The sequence below is a fragment of the Ipomoea nil genome, unplaced genomic scaffold (assembly GCF_001879475.1).
Source record: "Ipomoea nil cultivar Tokyo-kokei standard unplaced genomic scaffold, Asagao_1.1 scaffold1576, whole genome shotgun sequence".
Lineage (NCBI taxonomy): Eukaryota > Viridiplantae > Streptophyta > Magnoliopsida > Solanales > Convolvulaceae > Ipomoea > Ipomoea nil.
The window spans coordinates 2466112-2485615 of record NW_017618004.1 but is presented as its reverse complement, the minus strand read 5'-3'; the positions used below and the strand labels follow the sequence as shown (position 1 = coordinate 2485615).

General features: G+C 36.9%; 3 protein-coding genes across 3 annotated transcripts; all 3 read left to right on the top strand.

Annotated features, from left to right (window-relative positions):
• Positions 1–9594: 9594 nt before the first annotated feature.
• Positions 9595–11404, top strand: LOC109190827 (trihelix transcription factor ASIL2-like). Its single transcript, XM_019341454.1, has one exon. It carries the CDS (start codon positions 10050–10052, stop codon positions 11148–11150), a length of 1101 nt encoding a protein of 366 aa, XP_019196999.1. The 5' UTR covers positions 9595–10049; the 3' UTR covers positions 11151–11404.
• A 367-nt stretch (positions 11405–11771) lies between these two features.
• On the top strand, positions 11772–12926 carry LOC109190398 (stigma-specific STIG1-like protein 2). Its single transcript, XM_019340866.1, has one exon. It carries the CDS (start codon positions 12422–12424, stop codon positions 12866–12868), a length of 447 nt encoding a protein of 148 aa, XP_019196411.1. The 5' UTR covers positions 11772–12421; the 3' UTR covers positions 12869–12926.
• Positions 12927–16225: 3299 nt separating this feature from the next.
• On the top strand, positions 16226–19217 carry LOC109190243 (proline synthase co-transcribed bacterial homolog protein-like). Its single transcript, XM_019340706.1, has 7 exons — positions 16226–16503; positions 16635–16701; positions 17029–17075; positions 17392–17479; positions 17929–18062; positions 18316–18414; positions 18924–19217. The coding sequence occupies exons 1-7, from the start codon at positions 16282–16284 to the stop codon at positions 18996–18998; spliced, it is 732 nt and encodes a 243-aa protein (XP_019196251.1). The 5' UTR covers positions 16226–16281; the 3' UTR covers positions 18999–19217.
• The last annotated feature ends 287 nt before the right edge of the window (positions 19218–19504 follow it).

Genomic DNA, 19504 nt, shown 5'->3' with positions numbered 1-19504 from the left:
TGCTTTTAGCATTCTTTTTCATTTAAATTGATCACTTTTTTTTACAACGAATGTTATCTTTTTATTATTATTGGGGCTTAATTAATTAATTAATTAATAATATGATTTGCAAGAATCATTTATAACAAGGTGTATATATGGGGCAACCCAAGCAAGTTAATTGTGTTATTGGCTTAATAACCACAATGTTTCAAGTTTGACACCCTATACGGAACTACCTATTAACATTATCGATTTGAATCGATCAACTATGAACAAGTTAGGGTAATTTACCTTCTTGTAATTTTATTTTTATTTTTATTTTTACTAAAATCGATCACAATGTAAGTTTCACTCAAAGCGCACTTTAATAGCTGCTGCGGATTTTCTCCGTAAATCAAAATTGCATAGGTGTATGACAATGATGTTGGTAGCATATAATGTATGTTCCAGGAGACACATTAAAACAAACGACATGGGAAAATATCTATATATATATTTAGTGACAATATAACTAGTTTGATCGCTTGGCTTAATCACTACAACGAACAGATCAGACAAATTACAGTTATCGCATATATGTTGCGTGGTCCGTATATATAGGAGTAACTGTAGCTATATAGCAAATGTTAATTTAACTTATCAAAAAAAAAAAAAAAAAAAAAAAGGTCCAAATTGGCCCCTGAACGAAACGTGAAAGTGTAATTAGGTCCCTAAACGTAAAAAAAGTGCAATTACCCCCCTCAACACCTCAAATATGTGCAATTTGACCTGATAGCAGGTTAACATCCCATCTAGTAGGTTGCATGTGTGACGTGGATGATGACTTGGCATTTTTTTTTAGAAAGATGACTTGGCATTTTTTTTATTTCCTTCTTTTGTCTTCTTCTTTACAAAACAACTAACTCTAGCAGTTGTAATGTTCCACCATCTACATCTTCTCTCAAATTTACAAGCAGGATAAATTTCATGAAAAAATATTCAATTTTACATAGTTATATTAACAATGAACAAGTTAATAGCTTTCACGGGCGTGGTTTGAGAATTTCTGATGCAGGTACACGGTGAATGGAATTTCTGATGCAGGTACACGGTGAATGGAATTTCTGATGCAGGTACACAATGAATGGAATTTCTGACGCAGGTTTGGAATTTTGATGCGTGATTTGGGAATTTCTATTGAAGCTTTGCCTTAATACAAGGTGAATGGAAGAAAAGGAAATAAAAGAAAATTAAAAAAAAAATGCCAAGTCAGCATACACATCATCATATAACCGGTTGGATGGAATGTTAACCTGCTATCAGGTCAAATTGCACATATTTGAGATGTTGAGGGGGGTAATTGCACTTCTTTTACGTTCAGGGACCAAATGCATTTCATATCCATCCAAAAAAGGTAAAGGTTAATTCAATCACAATCTCAAACCCATTTGAATGAATCTGATATCAAAATGAAAGATACGTTTAACATTAATTTTAAAAATACTTATAATAATTATTTATATATACCATGCTCAACATATAACTAAAGAGTAAAAATATATGATAATTTTAGAGAAGATTACACTTTTTGTCCTTAAGTTATCATTAACGTTACATTTTTCGTCCTTTTGTGTTCACTTTTTGTCTTCGTATTATACTAAAATTATAAATTTCGTTCATAATATTTTATTAGTAAATGAACAAAAAAGTAACAAAAAGTGCGTATGATCAACACTTAAGGACGAATTTCACAATTACCTTATAATTTAAGGACTAAAAGTTCAATTTGTCCAAAAAGTACAATTACCCTTAAACTCAATTCATTACTTTGTGAATATTTTATAGAAATTAAACTTACCATTCTATATACAAATAGAGACAAACATTTCAAATCACGGGAGTAGTCATAAACCAACATTTGCGGGGTGATCGAGATCCAATCCATCAAGTGAAATCATATCGGACAACAATTGACGACGTACTAAGTTTAAATGTACAAGTTAAAATCTGATATTTGAGCAACAAAAGCATGTTTTTTAAGATTTTAAAGAAACGGCAGGTCGGCATATGTTTGCGTGGTTGGCAAACAAAGTGAAGTGGTGCGGGTCCGAGGTGAGTCACGCACGACCAAGCCGCGCCCAAACACACATTTACTTGTCTTTTGATTTGGTCGGGGCTTTGTTTGCTTACTTTCCTTCTCTTTAGAGTTTTGGCTGTTTGGGTAAAGATTTGAAGTGAAGTTGGAAAGTGACCCAACCGAATAGGAAACCGCAAAGGAACACTCGACAACAAAAATGTTAATCCCCTACCTAAGATTCTATAGGAACATTAGGCTTTATTTATCTATCTAATATATATTTCGGGACGACTTTACTATCATTAACGTTAAGAAATGTTATCGGAAATGTTTATGCGTAAGTAAAAAGAGTTGTGTTGCTTAAGTTCTGAATACAACTTTAACTGTGTCTCCAGCTTACCTGTCACAGAGGTTTAATATTTATACTAATAAGTACAATGGCTCTCATTATCAGTATAATGGAACCTATAATAACTATGGAGTGTATACTAACTATGGGCTATGGCGCTCTTCCCATTAAGTGCCCGATCCCTTTATAGCGGTTGTTCCTTTAATGAGGCGGTTGATGGTTCCCTCTTTAAGTGCATGGCTAACATGCGACTTCACCTTGTTGAGTTTGTTTGTTTGGCTTTTTTTTTTTTTTTTTTTTTTTTTTTTTTTTTTTTTTCTTACAAATGATAAATTACAATTGTAATATTGAAGGGTGAAGGGCCAAATGAAATAATAATTTTTTTTTATGAATTTTCAATATCGGTAATGAAATAAATGTTAAAAGTGACTAAAATATTGAAAACATAAATTAAAATTGACAAAAAAAGTTTAAAATTGACCACACAATAATATAGAGACTAAATTGATTTCAATTTCATTTAAAAGGGTAGAGAAGCAAGGGCAATTGAATGTGTATCATTGCATAATGTATGACTAAGTAAAGGTAGGTTCGACGATTGTTCTAAATTTGACTATGAAAAAAATTAAGGAGACAAATATGGTGATTTTAGTGAATGTAAAACTTTTAACTTTGTAATTACTAAGTTAACATGACCATTTTAATTGAGGTCCCAATAAGTGCACCCAAAATAAACTAGCTACTTGTCCACCACCAAAATCTGTCTAGAATGGGAAACAGTACACTCAGCCACTTATCATCCATCAGAACCAACAACACAAAAGGGGTACAAATGCACAATATGTTTTTTATCAAACTAATTAAAAGATGCATTATACATATACATTTGCACAACCATAAACTATAAATATTGTATATATGTACTATGCAGTACCCACATCTTAGTCAATAGTGGTATTAATATTATTTGTTTTACATTCTTGTCTAGTTGTCTATAAAGTAGAAACCATTTAGCCATAGTGTTTGGTACAATTCCATCCTACCAAATTTCAGGGTATTGCAATTTCATAGTTTGGTTGTAAGAAATTGCAATTCTTAGAGTCCCTCATAGGAATTACAATTTCACACTTTGTAAACTTATAATTTTATAATAAATTATTATTTTACTTTCATTATTATTAATAATATTATATAAAGACATTTTAGTATTTTTTTTTTTTTGAAGGAAAGAACTAAGACATTTTAGTATTTATTCTCTACTTCCTCTCAATTCCCAATCACTCTGTAGAATTTTGTTATTGTAGGTGGTATATATATATATATATATATATATATATATATATATATATGTTCCAACATCAGCATGACATGGAAGGGGCCCTTCTGAAAGCACTTTATCAGAATGATCTGATTATGTTGCTTTTTTCTCACTCTTGCTCCATAAAGAAATTTGTCTACCGCTCTTTAGATAAAAAACAAAGAATATAAAACCAACCATGCTTTTATCCATCTTCTGCTTAATTCTCCAGAGAATATGCCACAAATCCAGTGTAAAATCATGACTGTAAAGTGGCTTGTTTGGAGCCTTGCTTGCACCACACTCATAATTCCACTGCACCAATTTCATCCCTAAATATATATATATATATATATATATATATATATATATATATACTTTTGTTTTAAGTTTTTTTTTTTTTTTTTCGTGTTCGAAACAATGAACGACGATTGATGTAGCGTTTGATTCACGAAATAAGTTACCAATAATCAATACATATTTCACATATTTCATTCCCTGTCCTCGTCAGTAGGGGTGTGCAGTCGGACGGATCAGATGGCGGAAGGTGTCCTCCGTTCGTATGTCGGATATCAATTTTGACTACCCTATCCGTTTTATTTTGTTGACTTATCCGTTCGGTTATTTGTATGTTCGGGTAGGATCGGATCGGTCGAATTTCAGATGATAATTGGATATAATAAATTAATATAAATAAAATTCTAAAATAAATAAATAAGTCATAATAGCAATAAATTAAAGGCATACTGAGTTTCATTACCATAGCATAGCAAAACATACAAGCATACAACTATAAAAGTTTCAAAGTAAGTTAATAATTACATATTTTTAATGATCATACAAAAAATCATGCTTAAGACTTAAGTGTTTAACTTGAACAAAATACATTAAGCACTTAAGTTGTTAAGCACTTAAGCAGTAAGTCATAGACTTGAGCCATTCAGTCAGCTGTTAGCACCTGTACTCTTTGTCTCCTTGGCCATTCACTCCTCAGTTCTTCTTCAGCAATTCAGCAAAATCAGGCTATGAATAGTCGGCAAAATCAACACTAAACTAGATAATCTATTCTTCTTCTTGCTAGTATTCAAACTTAAAACGATATTAGTGTTTAGAGTTTAGAAAACAGACAATTAGACATTTAGACTAACAATACTAAGCAATTATTCACTAGGCTAAGTGGCTCAGAGTGCAATTTTTCATATCAAGTAAGAATGTGGGCACATTGCTCTGAATGTGTTATATTAGCACATTGGCAACATACCAACTCCATTCCATTTATTCAGACAAAAGTGGAAGCTTCATCATAGCCACCAAATAAAACAAATACATTCAAACTGAAAACAGAGCAAGGAAGAGTTATACCAGAATTTCAAACTGCAGAGAATGGGCAAAATTGGGCTCAACTCATCTAATGGCAGCAACAAATCAATAACAAAAAGTTGCCAAGCCACTTAGAGGCTAAACACCACTTACAACAACATAAGTACATAACAGAATATCAAACTGATTAAAGAAATGAACACATTGTAAACAAATATTAAAAACATTACAGTGATTGTAGGCAACATTGATGGTATAGTAGATGAAGCTCCAGTGGGCAATTCTGCAAAAGTGAAAAACAGAATAAGTAAGAAAGAAAGTGAAAAGGAAATAAACTTAATAAAGAATAAAAAAAAAGTAACTAAGAAAGTGATAAGTCTTACCTTTCTCTAATCTTTCAACCTCCTCCAAGTTCTCCTCAACTTGGATTGGCTGATTAGGTGCCCTCAACCAATCTTGAGTACATATTAGTGCTTCCACTATTTTAGGAGTCAAGGAACTCCTAAATGGATCAAGTACTCTTCCAGATGTACTAAAACAACTCTCAGACGCAACTGTGGAGATAGGAACTGCAAGCACATCTCTAGCCATTTTGGAGAGAATAGGAAATCTCTCACTATGGCTCTTCCACCACTTTAACACATCAAAAGCAACAGATTCATCATCCTCCACAAGACTTTCACTTAAGTATACTTGCAGCTCAGTTTGCTTACTGCTTCCACTACTTTCCAGTCTTTTTTTTTTTTTTTTAGGTTGGCTCATCAAAGATGACTGAGGCCTACCAACTGTACAAGTAGTAGCTTGGTTAGCCTCTGACTGGACTGCTTGAGTAGAGGATGCAGTCTGGGTAGAACTGAGAGAGTATGTAGCTGCATAGTCATCATATAAAGCAGCCATTGCAGATTGGACCTTGGTAAAACAAGCTTTGCCTTTCTCTTCTCCATACAACTGGGCAAACTGATGAGGTATGTACTCCTCCTTATCTCTGGGGTCCAGAATATTGGCAAAAAAAATGATAGAGTTCATTTTTTCTGGATCCCCCCAATATTTGTCAAACTTGTTCATCATTTGTGTCCCCATTGCCTAAAACAGAAAAAAAGAGTTATTAGTTTACAGAATTACAGCAATTACAAAAAATAATAAAGCAAACAAATTTAAAGATAAATGAGAATACTTTTTCAGTCCCATGCTCAGAGTTCACCATAGCTTCAAGCATGCAACTGAGATCAGAGATCTCAGAGAAGAATGTGTTGGATGTGACATAAAGTGAACCAGAGATCCTCACTGTCATATCATAAAATGCTTTCAACAGCTTCACTAAGCTTTCCACAGAACACCAATCCAAGAAGGTAGGAGCACTCCCCAAGTCAGCAGAATAAGAGGGGTCATTTCTCTCATATGCATCAAACACTACTTGATATTGAACTGCAGTGTTGAGCATAATGTAGGTGTTGTTCCACCTTGTAGGGACATCAAGATGCAAAGCTGATTTAGCTTCCACACCAAACAGTTCAGCAAACTCCCTGAACTTTGTCAGCCTAGATGGTGAGTTCCTAACCCATCTCACTGCATCCCTCACCCTCTTGACTGACTCATCTGCAAACTTCAACCCATCTTGGACCACTAAATTGAGGATATGGGCTATGCACCTCATGTGCATGTACTGAACCTTAACAGAAGAAGAACCCCAAGACAACAGTTTACTCTTAAAAACCCCCATAGCTGTGTCATTAGAGGAAACATTATCCACTGTTACAGTAAACACATTCTTAATTCCCCACTTTAATAAACAACTCTCTAGGGCTTTTGCAATGTACTCCCCCTTATGAGAAGAAACTGGGACAAATGATATAATTTTTTTATTCAGCTTCTACTGGTCATCTAAAAAATGTGCAGTAATGCACATATAATTGATTCTCTGGACAAAAGTCCATGTATCAGTTGTTAGACTAATCCTTTGAGTTCCCACTCTAAACAACTTCTCAAGGTTTAGCCTCTCATCAAGAAAAATTTGGTAGATGTCCCTAGAAATGGTCCACCTAGAAGGGATAAGAAACCTAGGACAAGCAACCAGAATAAACCTCTTGAACCCCTGGTCATCTACAAACCTAAAAGGGAGCTCATCTATGATTATCATCTCACAAAGGGCCCTCCTAATGGCATCTTGATTAAATACCCATGTCCCCAAAACACCCCCAGGAGCCTCTGTTCCACCCTCAGAAGTGGACAGAGTGTTGAATGTGAGTAGAGACTGCCTTGTATCCTTTGAATGAGGATTTTTAAGGCAACTGGCCATATGATTTCTTAATGATGATGTGCCATGTTTTTTAGTTTCACAAAAATACTCTTTTGCACAGTAAAGGTATTTGCCTTTAAGCACTTTTTTAGTTTCAGGATCTTTGATCTGTTCAAAGTGCTCCCACACTATGGATCTAGACTTTAATTCCTTCTTCTTCTTAACAGCAGGAACTTTAGGAGTGGCCATAGGCTGTTGAGCACTTGTCTCAATGCCTGGGATTTGTACTCCTTGTTCATCCACTGTTGAAGATGGAAGAGGTCCAGTTCCAGTTCCACTTATATTTTGATTGCTCTCAATCTAAAAAGATTTATGGATGAGCAAATTGGATTCACATTTCACACAAGCACACATAACTGACATAAGGCCATACACTGTCACACTGATATGTATTCCCATCATGATTCATGATTCATGAACTCATCATTTTATGAAAATGGCCACAATTCCCACAAATTAGGGCTTAACAGTAAACACTCAGTACTGAGTACTGACATACATAATTACATATAACACATTAACAAATGCATTCCATAATCAGGAGTCATGAATCATGAACTCGTCATTTTATGGAAATGCCCACAAATTAGGGCTTAACACTTCCATAGTCAACCATCAACCTATCAACAATTCAAGTATTCAACAACATTCATTCCAATTTCCAAATTCCAACAGTCATAAATTCATAATATCAATTACAATTTCAGTAAGCTTCCACAGTTCCACACTTCCACCACCACCATACATTTTGAAATAAAAAATTTAAGGTTCATGCAACAAATTTAAGGGCCCTTTACCATAAACTTACAAACACATATCAGAATAAGCACAAATTCATCACGTATGTGGAAAGCCCTAAAAATTAGGGTTCAGTTACAAATTAGGGTGCATGCAACATCATAGAACTAGAACAGAACAGACAAACTCACAAACATGCAACGGGAAAATAAGAAAAAACTGACAGAGTTACATTTTACTTGTTTTCTCAAAGGTTCCCTCTGAGATCTAGGGCTTTAAGGCGTCAAACTTCCACTGCCGTCCGGCTTCTTCCTTCTTGCCATCTTTCCAGTTTGCGTAGAGCCACAGACACTTCCATAAGATTCCCGTCGAACTGTCGAAGACTCGAAGCCTCGAAGGAGTCGAAGGGGAGTTCAGACTCTCAGACTTCAGAGACTCTCAGACTCAGAGTTCAGAGAATCAGAGATTCACCGGAGAAGGCGATTATGGAAGAAGATTAGATGAGAAGGACTGAAGGAATGAAGGACTGAAGATCGGATGGGGATGGCTAGATGAGACTAAGGAGAATTCGAGAAGAAGCTCTGAGGAGTGGAGAGTCTCAGAGGACAGAGAATGGAAATGGCAAACCCTAGATCTACGCAAGGTTTTATACTTAGGCCATACTTCGGATCTCGGACGGGTTCGGATGGGATATTCCCTAACCCTACCCGTCCGTCTTTTATAGGTTCACGCTTAGGGCCGGTTCGGATATTATCCGAACTTCTCAGATTTCATCACCGTTCGGTAAACACTAGTTCGGATCGGACGGGTAATTCGGGTGGTTCGGATATTGCACAGGCCTACCCGTCATGAATGGTGATTTCTTTCCTTTTTTAGTCTACCTCAATCTCCATTCTCTAAATTTTGTCTTTGTACTTATCTCTCATCAAAGAAGAAAATTGTCATCCCCACGTTTATCTCTTTGTTATAAGTTTGTCTAAACACAAATTATTCCGTGGACTCGAGTCCACCTTACAAGGTGGATCAAGGTTCAAAATATAAAATTTACATACTAAATGTTCACAATTTTGTAAACAGTATATGTAAATTGTGAACATTAAATATGCAAATTGTGTATTTTGAATCCAGATCCACCTTACAAGGTGGACCCCAGTTCATGATATAATAACTGATCGGTGTCAATACGGGCCAGTCCACACACGATAAGGGCCAAGTTAGCTTGGGCCTTAAAATTCCATACATGTCTATTAGTCAGTCTAAGTAACCCAAGTAATGTGAATCCGGCCCAAACACCCCATGACCCGATCCATAGCAGACGCAAATCTCTCAATCAATCAGTGAACGGTGAAAGTTGCCGGTATCGGCACGTCATTGAAATAATTGGGAGAAGAAAGATTCCAATTCCAGCTCTCTCATTGGCTACATTCTACCGCCTTTAATTTTCTCCGTTTACGCCGCCACCCCACCGTAACGGACGGGCTCAGTCCGACCGTCCGTCGCCGACGTCACAATATTTTTTTTTTTTTTTTTTTTTAACGTTAACAAAGAATAACGTTAACTGTTACAAAGAACGACGCGACGTTAACGACAGAATTGTCAGATCATGGCGATCGAATCAAAGGCGGCAGGCCAGCCAGAAATCATGGCGTCATTGCTCCGGCAAGGAGACGGAATTCTCGGAAACAAGTACCGTAAACCCGGACCACTCACCTTCCACGTGTCTTTAACGACGCCGTCAAACTTGAATGCCCAACGCCTCTGTTTTTTCCGTCAGCCGATAAATTTCAATTCAAAAAAAATAAAAAAAATTTAAAAGTCCGCTCCTCACCACAACAAAGTCGGGTCATTCATTTCCGCCGGTCAACCCAAACCCTAGTTTTCTCCACCCTCTCTACCAATCCCTCTTTGCTTCGCCTTTCTCGCTCTGCCTGATTTAACTTGAGAGAGAGAGAGAGAGAGAGAGAGAATCGGATTTCAGATCGGCGTTGATTTTCCGATCCGGCGTGGATTGATGGAGGACAACGAGGAGATGCGGTCGCAATCGTCGAAGGATACGGCGTCTCCGGCGTCGCCGAGATCTGACGGGAGGATAGCGGTGACGGTGGCTGTGTCGGCGCCGCCCTCCACCAAGGCGGTGGCCGTGGCTTTACCCGTGCAGCAGCAGAGTAAACCGGCGGGCGGCGGCAGAGAGGATTGCTGGAGCGAGAGTGCGACGGCGGTGCTAATTGAGGCGTGGGGGGAGCGGTACCTGGAGCTGAGCAGGGGGAATTTGAAGCAGACGCACTGGAAAGACATTGCGGAAATTGTTAACGGCCAGGGGGGAGATTTTACAAAAACCCCAAAATCTGATATTCAGTGTAAGAATCGGATCGACACCGTGAAGAAGAAATTCAAGCTGGAGAAGGCAAAGATTTCGGCTGGCCATGGGCCGAGCAGGTGGGCTTTCTTTGACAAGATGGACTGGTTGATCGGCCCCGCCGCTAAGATCAACAACGCCGCCGGAAGTGGCGGCGGCTATGAACCTCCGGCGAACACCGGGAACCACAAGGTGCCCATGGGGATCCCCATGGGAGCTAGGTCAGCTCCCCCTCTCCGGCAACACCAACCGTCACCGCCGCCGCCGCAGAAGCAAAAACAGGCTTTTCAAAAGCCTCCGCCGGCGTATTCCGACTCCTCCGACTCAGAAACCGAGGTCTCCGCCGATAGCTTACCCCCAGCCACCAACGACAGAAAGAGGCCGAGGGGATTCATGAATTCCAGTTTCGTCAAGCCTGAAATGCAGAGAGCAACGGGAACTGGAATTGGGGAGAAACATCAAAACTGGGGGAAATCAATTGGGGAGCTGAGTGAAGCCATCTTGAAATTCGGGGAAGCATACGAGCGAACGGAGAGCGCGAGGATACAGCAGATGGTGGAGATCGAGAAACAGAGGATGAAGTTCGCCAAAGAAATGGAGTTGCAGAGAATGCAGTTCTTCATGAAAACCCAGATGGATCTCTCGCAGCTTCACAACCGGAGCCGCCCAATAAAGAAGGCTAACAATAACAAAAACACCGCCGCCGCCGCCACCATCAAGAACAGCAACAACATCTCCAGTGGTAACATTAACTAGGAATCCAAAACCAAGCATCAGACTAATGTTAATTAATTCAGAAATTGTGTAGAAGAGCATCTAATTTGGTAATGTTGAATTAATTAATGCTCATTCATGTTGTAAACTTGGCATTAACATCTTCAATGCAAAGTCCTTTCAGCATCGCTTCAATTCCATTCGATCTGTGCCTTCAATGGCGTAATTGCTTGATTGCTTTGCCCAAACATCACGGAGGGTGGAAAGTAGTGTATATGTATTTGCGTTGACTTTTACTGCCAATTTATTATACAAAATCACGGCCTCCGCGGTTAACGTACCATTGTATGAATATGGAAACTAATAGTATATATTAAACTAACATGTTATGTTTCATTCAAATTCAAGCATACATTATGCTGTCAATTAACCTAGCTTAAAGCCACCCATAACCTAATGCCTCCTCGTGAAAAGGTGTCTCATTTTTTGGGTGAGACAAAAACTCTAACTTGAGCGGTTTAGCAGCTCGTCAGTCAACTTTAAGTAAATTAGTCAGATTTTTTACTTGATAACCACACACTTACCAAAGCGGCCCATTGGCCTACTTAGGTTAGGTTACTTCTTAGTGGAGGCTTAATTTACCCCGTGAACACACAGAACACCTACATGTACATTAACTAGGAGGATGATGAACTTAACTTACTTGTGTTGCAATAAAAAATGTATCACACAGGTTGTCATGTCAAAAAATCTTGTTATTGAGGCAACCCATCCATCGAAATTAGTTGTTGACTTGCTAGTTCGACTCTGGAAGCTATCTATTGACCTATCAAGGTTGGTTTACCTCGCTCAGTGTAAGTGGTTCTTTATCAAGTAAGCTAGAGTTGGAAAGGGAAGTTTATCTATTACACACTTTTGAATAGTGGCATACATGTACATACTACTTGACTTGGAGGATGATTAACTTAAAGGATGGTGTTTCATTGAATAATGACTAAAATTTTGCTTCTCTTCTCCTGAATCTTTCTCCTTTGCTTTCCCAAACAGCATTGGGTTTATTAGAGGATTCAGCCATACTCTTTGCAATCACACTCCAAAAAGCCTCACCTTTCCACCACCTTTTCCGCGTCAACCCTTTCTAGCTTCACTACCATGCATCCCTTTATATAAACCCTAAGCCATATCTCATCATCATCAAAGCAATTAAGTAGCAAAACCCCGACAACTAACTTCTCAACCCCTTTCGCCTATATATACCTTCAATTCAATTCCATCTATCATCCCCATTAAGTAACAAAAAGATCGAAAAAAAAATGAAGCCAATCAAACTAGTTATCGCCATTGCCATTACAGTGGTGATAAGCACCGCGCTGACAATGAACAGCCTCAAGGACGACAACGTGGACAGGGACATATCCGAACAGAAACCACCGGCGGCAACGGCGGCGCCGTCAAGAAGACCCAGCAGCCGTTTTCTGGCGGAGCAGAAGAACCCCAGAGCGGCGGACCACTGCAAGGACGACAACGAGATCTGTTATCTGGTGGAAGGGAAGAACTCCACGTGCTGCAACAACAAGTGCATGGATTTGGGCTACGACAAACACAACTGCGGGGCATGCAAGAAGAAATGCAAGTTCACGGACACGTGTTGCAGAGGGGAGTGCGTGAACGTGGCGTTTGATAAGCGCCACTGCGGGGAATGCAACAATCGCTGCATGCCTGGAGGTTACTGTATATATGGCCTGTGCGATTATGCCTAAGAATTTATGTTTCTTCTGGTCGCGCACACACACATATATATATACACTTACAATTGCATGTCCTGGTTTTGATTGGTTATTTTTCTAAACTTTGTGGTGACTGAATTAATGTAATAAAGATAGATGATGAGATTCATAATTTATATATGTAACTATGTTATATTATATCAAAAAAAAAAGAAGTTACATCATATTTTTTCTAGTTCATGGTAATTAATGTAAATGTTTGAGTGTATATATATATATATATATATATATATATATATATATATATATATATATATATATAAAATAAGTTGATTGTTAAAAACCATATGATTTTGAGGAGTAATATAAATATATAATCTATAATCTACTAGGAGGGTTATAGATGGGGAGTAAAGAGGAAGGAAAGGTGCATGAAACATGCAAAGTTAATTAAAAACCAATAGAAGGAAAGGTGCATTAATTACCCATTCTTGTTGAAGTAATTTATCATTTAATTAAATTAAAGTAAGAGTTGATTTCATTTTTTGTCCTTCTCCCAAAAGGTTGAATCCCCAAATCTAAGGTCCCCAACAATTCGGACAGAGTATGTGGAGGATGTAAATCACTCATTTTTGTCCTAAATTTCTAGGTGATAGTGTACTTTTAGTCATTCTTTTTTTTTTTAAGAATATTTTTCTTTGGTCCTAGTATTATTGTGACATGATCATTTTTGTCATCTGTCAACAAAATCATTGAAATGTCGTTAAATACAATGTCATGCATTTTAATTTTTATATACAAAGTAAGTTGTCCCGCTATATATATATATATGTGTGTGTGTGTGTGTGTGTGTGTGTGTGTGTGTGTGTGTGTCAAACCTTTTAATGGGGAATATTCACGGATATACCTACTTACACATACCGTATACTTGCTCAGTATCATGCATGTATCATGTAAGGTTATCGAGAGGAATCGCTCCCGACCTTGACTGACTAGCCAGACCTAAGTGTGAAGCCTGAGTAAACACTTTTTCAATATTAGACTTCGTTCCGCCTTAGGGTTGACCTCGACCTTCTTAGGTCGGGAAGTTTTCCCCGAGTTAGGCTACTTATTAAAAATTGATACTCAGATTCTCGATTTTGTGCCGGTCACATCACTTAGTGGTTGCTTATGAATATTGTAACATGTGGGCATCATAACACTGCTCCCGAGTTAGCCAATTGTCAAGCATGTCGAGATCCCGTCATGTGTTCCCTTCCTCTCCTATAAATACCACATTTTATGCGAGGGGGGGGGGGGGGGACTTTTTGTTGGCATCTTCACCTACCACGCCTTAGCTCGGAACTCTCTGATCCCACGTCTTTTACTAAGTTTAAGACTTAAACCAACAAATAGACTATAAAAATACCCGAATACGATCCGACCCCTCAATTTACATATTTGGGAACATCACCGCGAATTTATGCTATCAATTTTATAATTGAACACCTAAATGTCATTGTTTGTATTTTACAGAATTTAAACAATTTTGTTAATGAATGACAAAAAATGATCATACCACAGTAATACTATGACCAAAGGAGTCGGGATGTTGTAGAAAAAAAAAAAAAAAAAAAAGACAAAAAGTGGATTGTCTAAATCTAGGGCCGTAATGGAATTAACTCTAAAAGTAAACATGAAAATGGCAAAAAGTATTGATTAATCCGTATACCATGTATCGTGGTTCATAGTGCACTGCGAACTTTGGTACATGTGTATGTGTTTTATATATGTTGTGAGTTTTTATTTGTATTTTGTGTTATGAAATTTTGTACCTTATAAGTATGAGTTCTGTACCAATTCAAAAATAAATTAGTAATTGTGCTTTATATTATGAATTTTTGTGTATCGTTTTGTGAAATTTTTTGTGTCTATGAACACAAATTATGTACCTAAATCATATTTAAAATTAAAGTAAATATATAACATATGTATGTGTCTTGTGTTGTGATTTTTTGTGTCTTGTGTTATAAAATTATGTACCTTACGAATATGAATTTGGCTCTGTTTGGCAAACCTAGCTGAAAAGCTATAAGCTAGGAGCTGATAGCTGAAAAGGAGCTGAAAGCTGAAAAGCTATAAGCTCGGAGTTGAAAATTGAAGAGCTGTTAAGCTAGCTGTTATGATTGAAAGTGTTTGGTAAAATTAGCTTTTTGATAAACTGATAAGTGTAAAAAGACTAAAAAGGACATCTTTATAAAATTTAAATTAGTTTGTTTACATACTAAAATTTAACATTTCGTCTTCCAAAAAAAGTAAACACTTTTAAAATAAAACTATTAGCATGATCATGATCTAGCATCCTATAATGAAGTAGCAATATTGTTGCGAATCTCCTTCATCTCCATAGAGGTGTGACTTAAATTTTCGTTGATGGAGATATTACTACTTGAATCTTGAAGTTCATCGGGCGGTATGTAATCTGGATGCTGCTCAAGCACATTAAACATCATGTCATCTTGTGAATTCTTCCGAATATAATTATGTAGTGCAAATGTGGCCATAATAACATCAATTTGGGTCTCCTCACTAAACTGCGGCATTTTAACAAGTATCTTCCATCTCTTATTCAATACTCCAAACGACCTCTCAATACAACTTCGAAGAGAAGAATGTGCACGATTGAATGCTTCTTGAGCATTAGTTGGCGGCTCTTGTTCAATTTGAGATTGAAGCCATATTGCTAATTTTAAAATAACATTAATAATAATAATAATAATAATAATAAGCTAAAGTTTCAACATAATTGTTTAGCAGGAAACAAAACTAAGGAAGGGATTGACGTGAAAGTTGGGATAGGGGAAGAGAAAGGATTTTAATTCATAAGGTTAAAATATGTCATTACTTTAAAATAATAAGGATAAAGATGGAAAAAAAGTTAGGAAGCTAGTAGCTTATTTTGAAACGCTACCTAAAGTAGCGTTCCAAAATAAGTTCTTATTTTAAGCTAGGAGCTTATTTTAGGAACATTACCAAACAGAGCTTATAGCTTATTAGTAGCTTAAAATAAGCTATAAGCTCTTAGCTTAGTATTGCCAAACAGAACCTTTATATCACGTTGTTCCGACCTCGCAATAATGTTTGATAAATTGACAATAGTGATGTTATTACTAAATAATTGGGCTGACATCATATCCTCTTCTTATATTGGAGCCAGGATTCAATGAGTCTTAGACAATTACATGGCATAAAATATTTAATTTTGGCTTGTTCATGAAAAAAATAAAAATCACACAAAAGTGAGAATATTTTATTTTATTTTATTTTTTCACTAATAACCTTTTATTTTTCGGCCTCAATTATTTCGAAGATATTTTTATTATTTTCGAAAACAGAAAAATAAAAGCCACGAAAATGCTAAAGTGAATCAGGATTCAGGGCACAGACAACACAGAGAACGGTAGTTAATGGCTGCTCCGGCTGTGGAGAATGCAGCTGCCACCGCGCTACGGGCGGTGCTCCATCGTGTCCGCCTTGCCGCGGAGAGGTCAGGCCGCCGTGCCGATGACGTGAGAGTAGTGGCGGTGGGCAAGACGAAGCCCGCCTCTCTCATCCGCCAGGTATACGATGCTGGGCATACCTGTTTCGGTGAGAACTATGTTCAAGAGATTATCCAAAAGGCTCCTGAGGTGCTCGTCCCCTTCCCCTTCGTAATAATCTTCATTTATAAAGAAATCACATGAAGAAAAACTAAAAAGCTAAGAATGCTTGGCTTCCAGGGTTAAAAGGTATAATCTCAGTGTTTATTTTGGATTTACAGCTTCCTGGGGATATCGAGTGGCATTTTATTGGGCATTTGCAGAGCAATAAAGTAAAATCACTGCTAAGTATGATACTATGATCTACTTCACATAGTTACAATTCATAAACTCCTTTCACTAAATCATTTGGTTAATGATATGATTATGGATTGTGAATAATATATAATCTGCTTTGAATTGCTTCTGAATTATTGACTTAGTTAAGCCAAAAAGTATTGTGCAATTCATAATCATATAATATATCATATTTGTCAAAGATGTAAAAAAGAAAATTAGTTAATGGCATAGCCCCAATAATCTATTTAAGAAAGCTCCACCAAGAGTTAAGATGATCATACATCTAATTATATGTTTTACTAATCACGATATTATGTTTTACTTTATTATTTGCAGCTGCTGTTCCCAATTTAGCCATGGTACAGGGTGTAGATAATGAAAAGGTAACTACTATACCTTTATCATTCTTTCTGTTTCGTAAGCTGTTCTAGTATCCATTTATATATTATTGTTGTTTTTCAAGTAGCCACACTGCTTTTCTACTAAAACTTTTGAAAACTGAGTGGATCAAGGAGATTAGAAATGAGTGCAGAACTTTCATCACAGTCTCACTATGGAAAGTTTTAATACTCGTAACATTATTTGGGAAGACTAATATTTTTCTTCTTATGGATTCATATTTCATGCACAATTTGAAGATAAGTTATCCTGGTATTGACCTTAAATTAATGAACCACACTACATCTTTTCTAATGCAAGGTTGCAAATCATCTTGATCGTGCAATTTCAAGCATTGGCCGACAGCCCTTAAAGGTTTTGGTCCAAGTGAATACCAGTGGAGAAGAGTGTGAGTATATACACTTACCCGTATTATAACTCCAAGCCCCTTGATTAGTTAATTGGACCTTGACAAGGAAGTTAGCAATGTTTAAGTCCCATCATTTTAATCTCAAGCAGTGAATCAACTATCAAAGAAAAAATAAGTAAATAAAAAGAAAAAGAACTACTCTCCCGTATCATGACTTAGATAGTTAGATTGTAATGTTTCTAACTTATTTCTTCTGGTTTTGATTTACAACATTTTCTCTTTAGATATGATATCATACAAATTGACATTTGGAGCATAACCTTTCCTAAAACTGGAACTGTAAAACTTCTAGTATGCGTGGACAGCTAGTTAAAACACCTGTTTTATTTTGATAGTGGTTTTATTCCTGGGTGATGATCCGTGTAAAGAAAATTTGGCTTGCTACCCTTTGAAGGTACTAATTAATGTGTTCAATTGACTTCTTGCAGCAAAATCTGGGGTAGATCCATCATATTCTATAGAACTTGCTAAGCATGTCAAGCTGAATTGCCCAAATCTTGAGTTCTCTGGCTTAATGACAATTGGAAGACCAGACTATACATCAACTCCAGAAAACTTCAAGGTGGGGCTATAGTTTTGGGGAAAAAAATGTTCTTATCCATAATTTTGGGAGAAATTATAGTTAAAAGTTTCAGCTGGTTTCTACTTATTCAATTCACAAACCATTTATTTTGTACTCTGATTTATTTGCTGGGAATAACTTGGAATAAAATATATAAACCCTTTTTGTAATCAATCATCTGTTCTGCAACATTGCTTTGTTTCTTGAAATAAATTATTAAATAATTCTAATGGTCTTGCGTGCTTTGCGATAGATGCTATGGAATTGTAGAACTGAGGTTTGCAAAGTGCTTGGGATGACAGAGGCCCAATGTGAGCTGTCAATGGGCATGTCTGGGGACTTTGAGCAAGCGGTGAGAAGAAATTTTCTCTACATTTCTGGAAAACCTTATTCAACATAACTCCGTACATGCAGTAATTTTGTGTTGCAATGCAAAAGCCGAAGTGCTAACATTTTGCTCCTATGCAATTAATGGGCATACAACGTCTAAATCCTGGAATGATATCAATTGAATTGGCTATACTTGTTGGTCAAGAGCACCCTTCCCTTAGATATTGACAATTTCCAAGACCTCACTTGTTTGCTAAACCAAAATCTTTGCCATCTTGCATAGTTTCATTTCCCCCAACTGTTTTTAAAACTGGGATGGAAATTGTTTCAAATGGTATACTTCTGGAATCTATCCTCGTTTTTCTTGTGGCACCCCACTTTAATCTGTCAAGAGGGGAGAGTGAAAGATTCTTATAGATCTGGTGAGATGCCTTTTTGTTATTCTATTCCTTTCAAGCATGCTTGAAATATATGGAAATTGGAGCAGGTTTTCTCTGGGTAGCTCAATGATTGCTTGTTTCATGCCTGCAGATAGAAATGGGCAGCACCAATGTCAGAATTGGATCAACCATATTTGGACCAAGGGAGTATCCAAAGAGACAGTGAAGTATTGCTGGTTTTGTGTCTTCTGAAGTATTATATTGTTGTTTTGTAGTGTATGTAGTTCTTTTGTCAATTATTGTTGAACCTTTGGCTTTTAGGTTATTCAAAATCATACAGCATGGTCCCATGATATTAAAGTATAAAATAAATAATAATATTTTGTATATGTTGGGGGTGTACTTGTATACATTCTGAGGACACCATTTTCCCTTTTCCTATTAACTAGCATTTTGTACTGCACACGAAAATTCATATTTCAATATTCAAATATTGATAGACAACAATTTGTAACCCATACTATTAATCCCTTTTGCAAGGTAGATGCGGCTTTCAACATCGTTCAAAATTCTTCAAGTTTTAGCATTGTCGGTGCCTCGGCGACCTAGTCGATGTCTAGGAGGCCTAGGTGATGCTTAGGTGGTTTAGTCGACCGCTTAGCCGGCCAGTTGCCTAGACCACCGATTATGGTGATACGCTAGGTAATCGGTTAGATATCAATTAATCGGTGC

Bases quoted from the DNA above. Each gene is read 5' to 3' on its own strand.
- LOC109190398 (XM_019340866.1), top strand. From the start codon at position 12,422: ATGAAGCCAATCAAACTAGTTATCGCCATTGCCATTACAGTGGTGATA.
- LOC109190243 (XM_019340706.1), top strand. From the start codon at position 16,282: ATGGCTGCTCCGGCTGTGGAGAATGCAGCTGCCACCGCGCTACGGGCG. The intron at 16,702-17,028 runs GTATGATACTAT...TATTATTTGCAG, and splicing joins TAAAGTAAAATCACTGCTAA to CTGCTGTTCCCAATTTAGCC. The intron at 17,076-17,391 runs GTAACTACTATA...TTCTAATGCAAG, and splicing joins AGGGTGTAGATAATGAAAAG to GTTGCAAATCATCTTGATCG.
- LOC109190827 (XM_019341454.1), top strand. From the start codon at position 10,050: ATGGAGGACAACGAGGAGATGCGGTCGCAATCGTCGAAGGATACGGCG.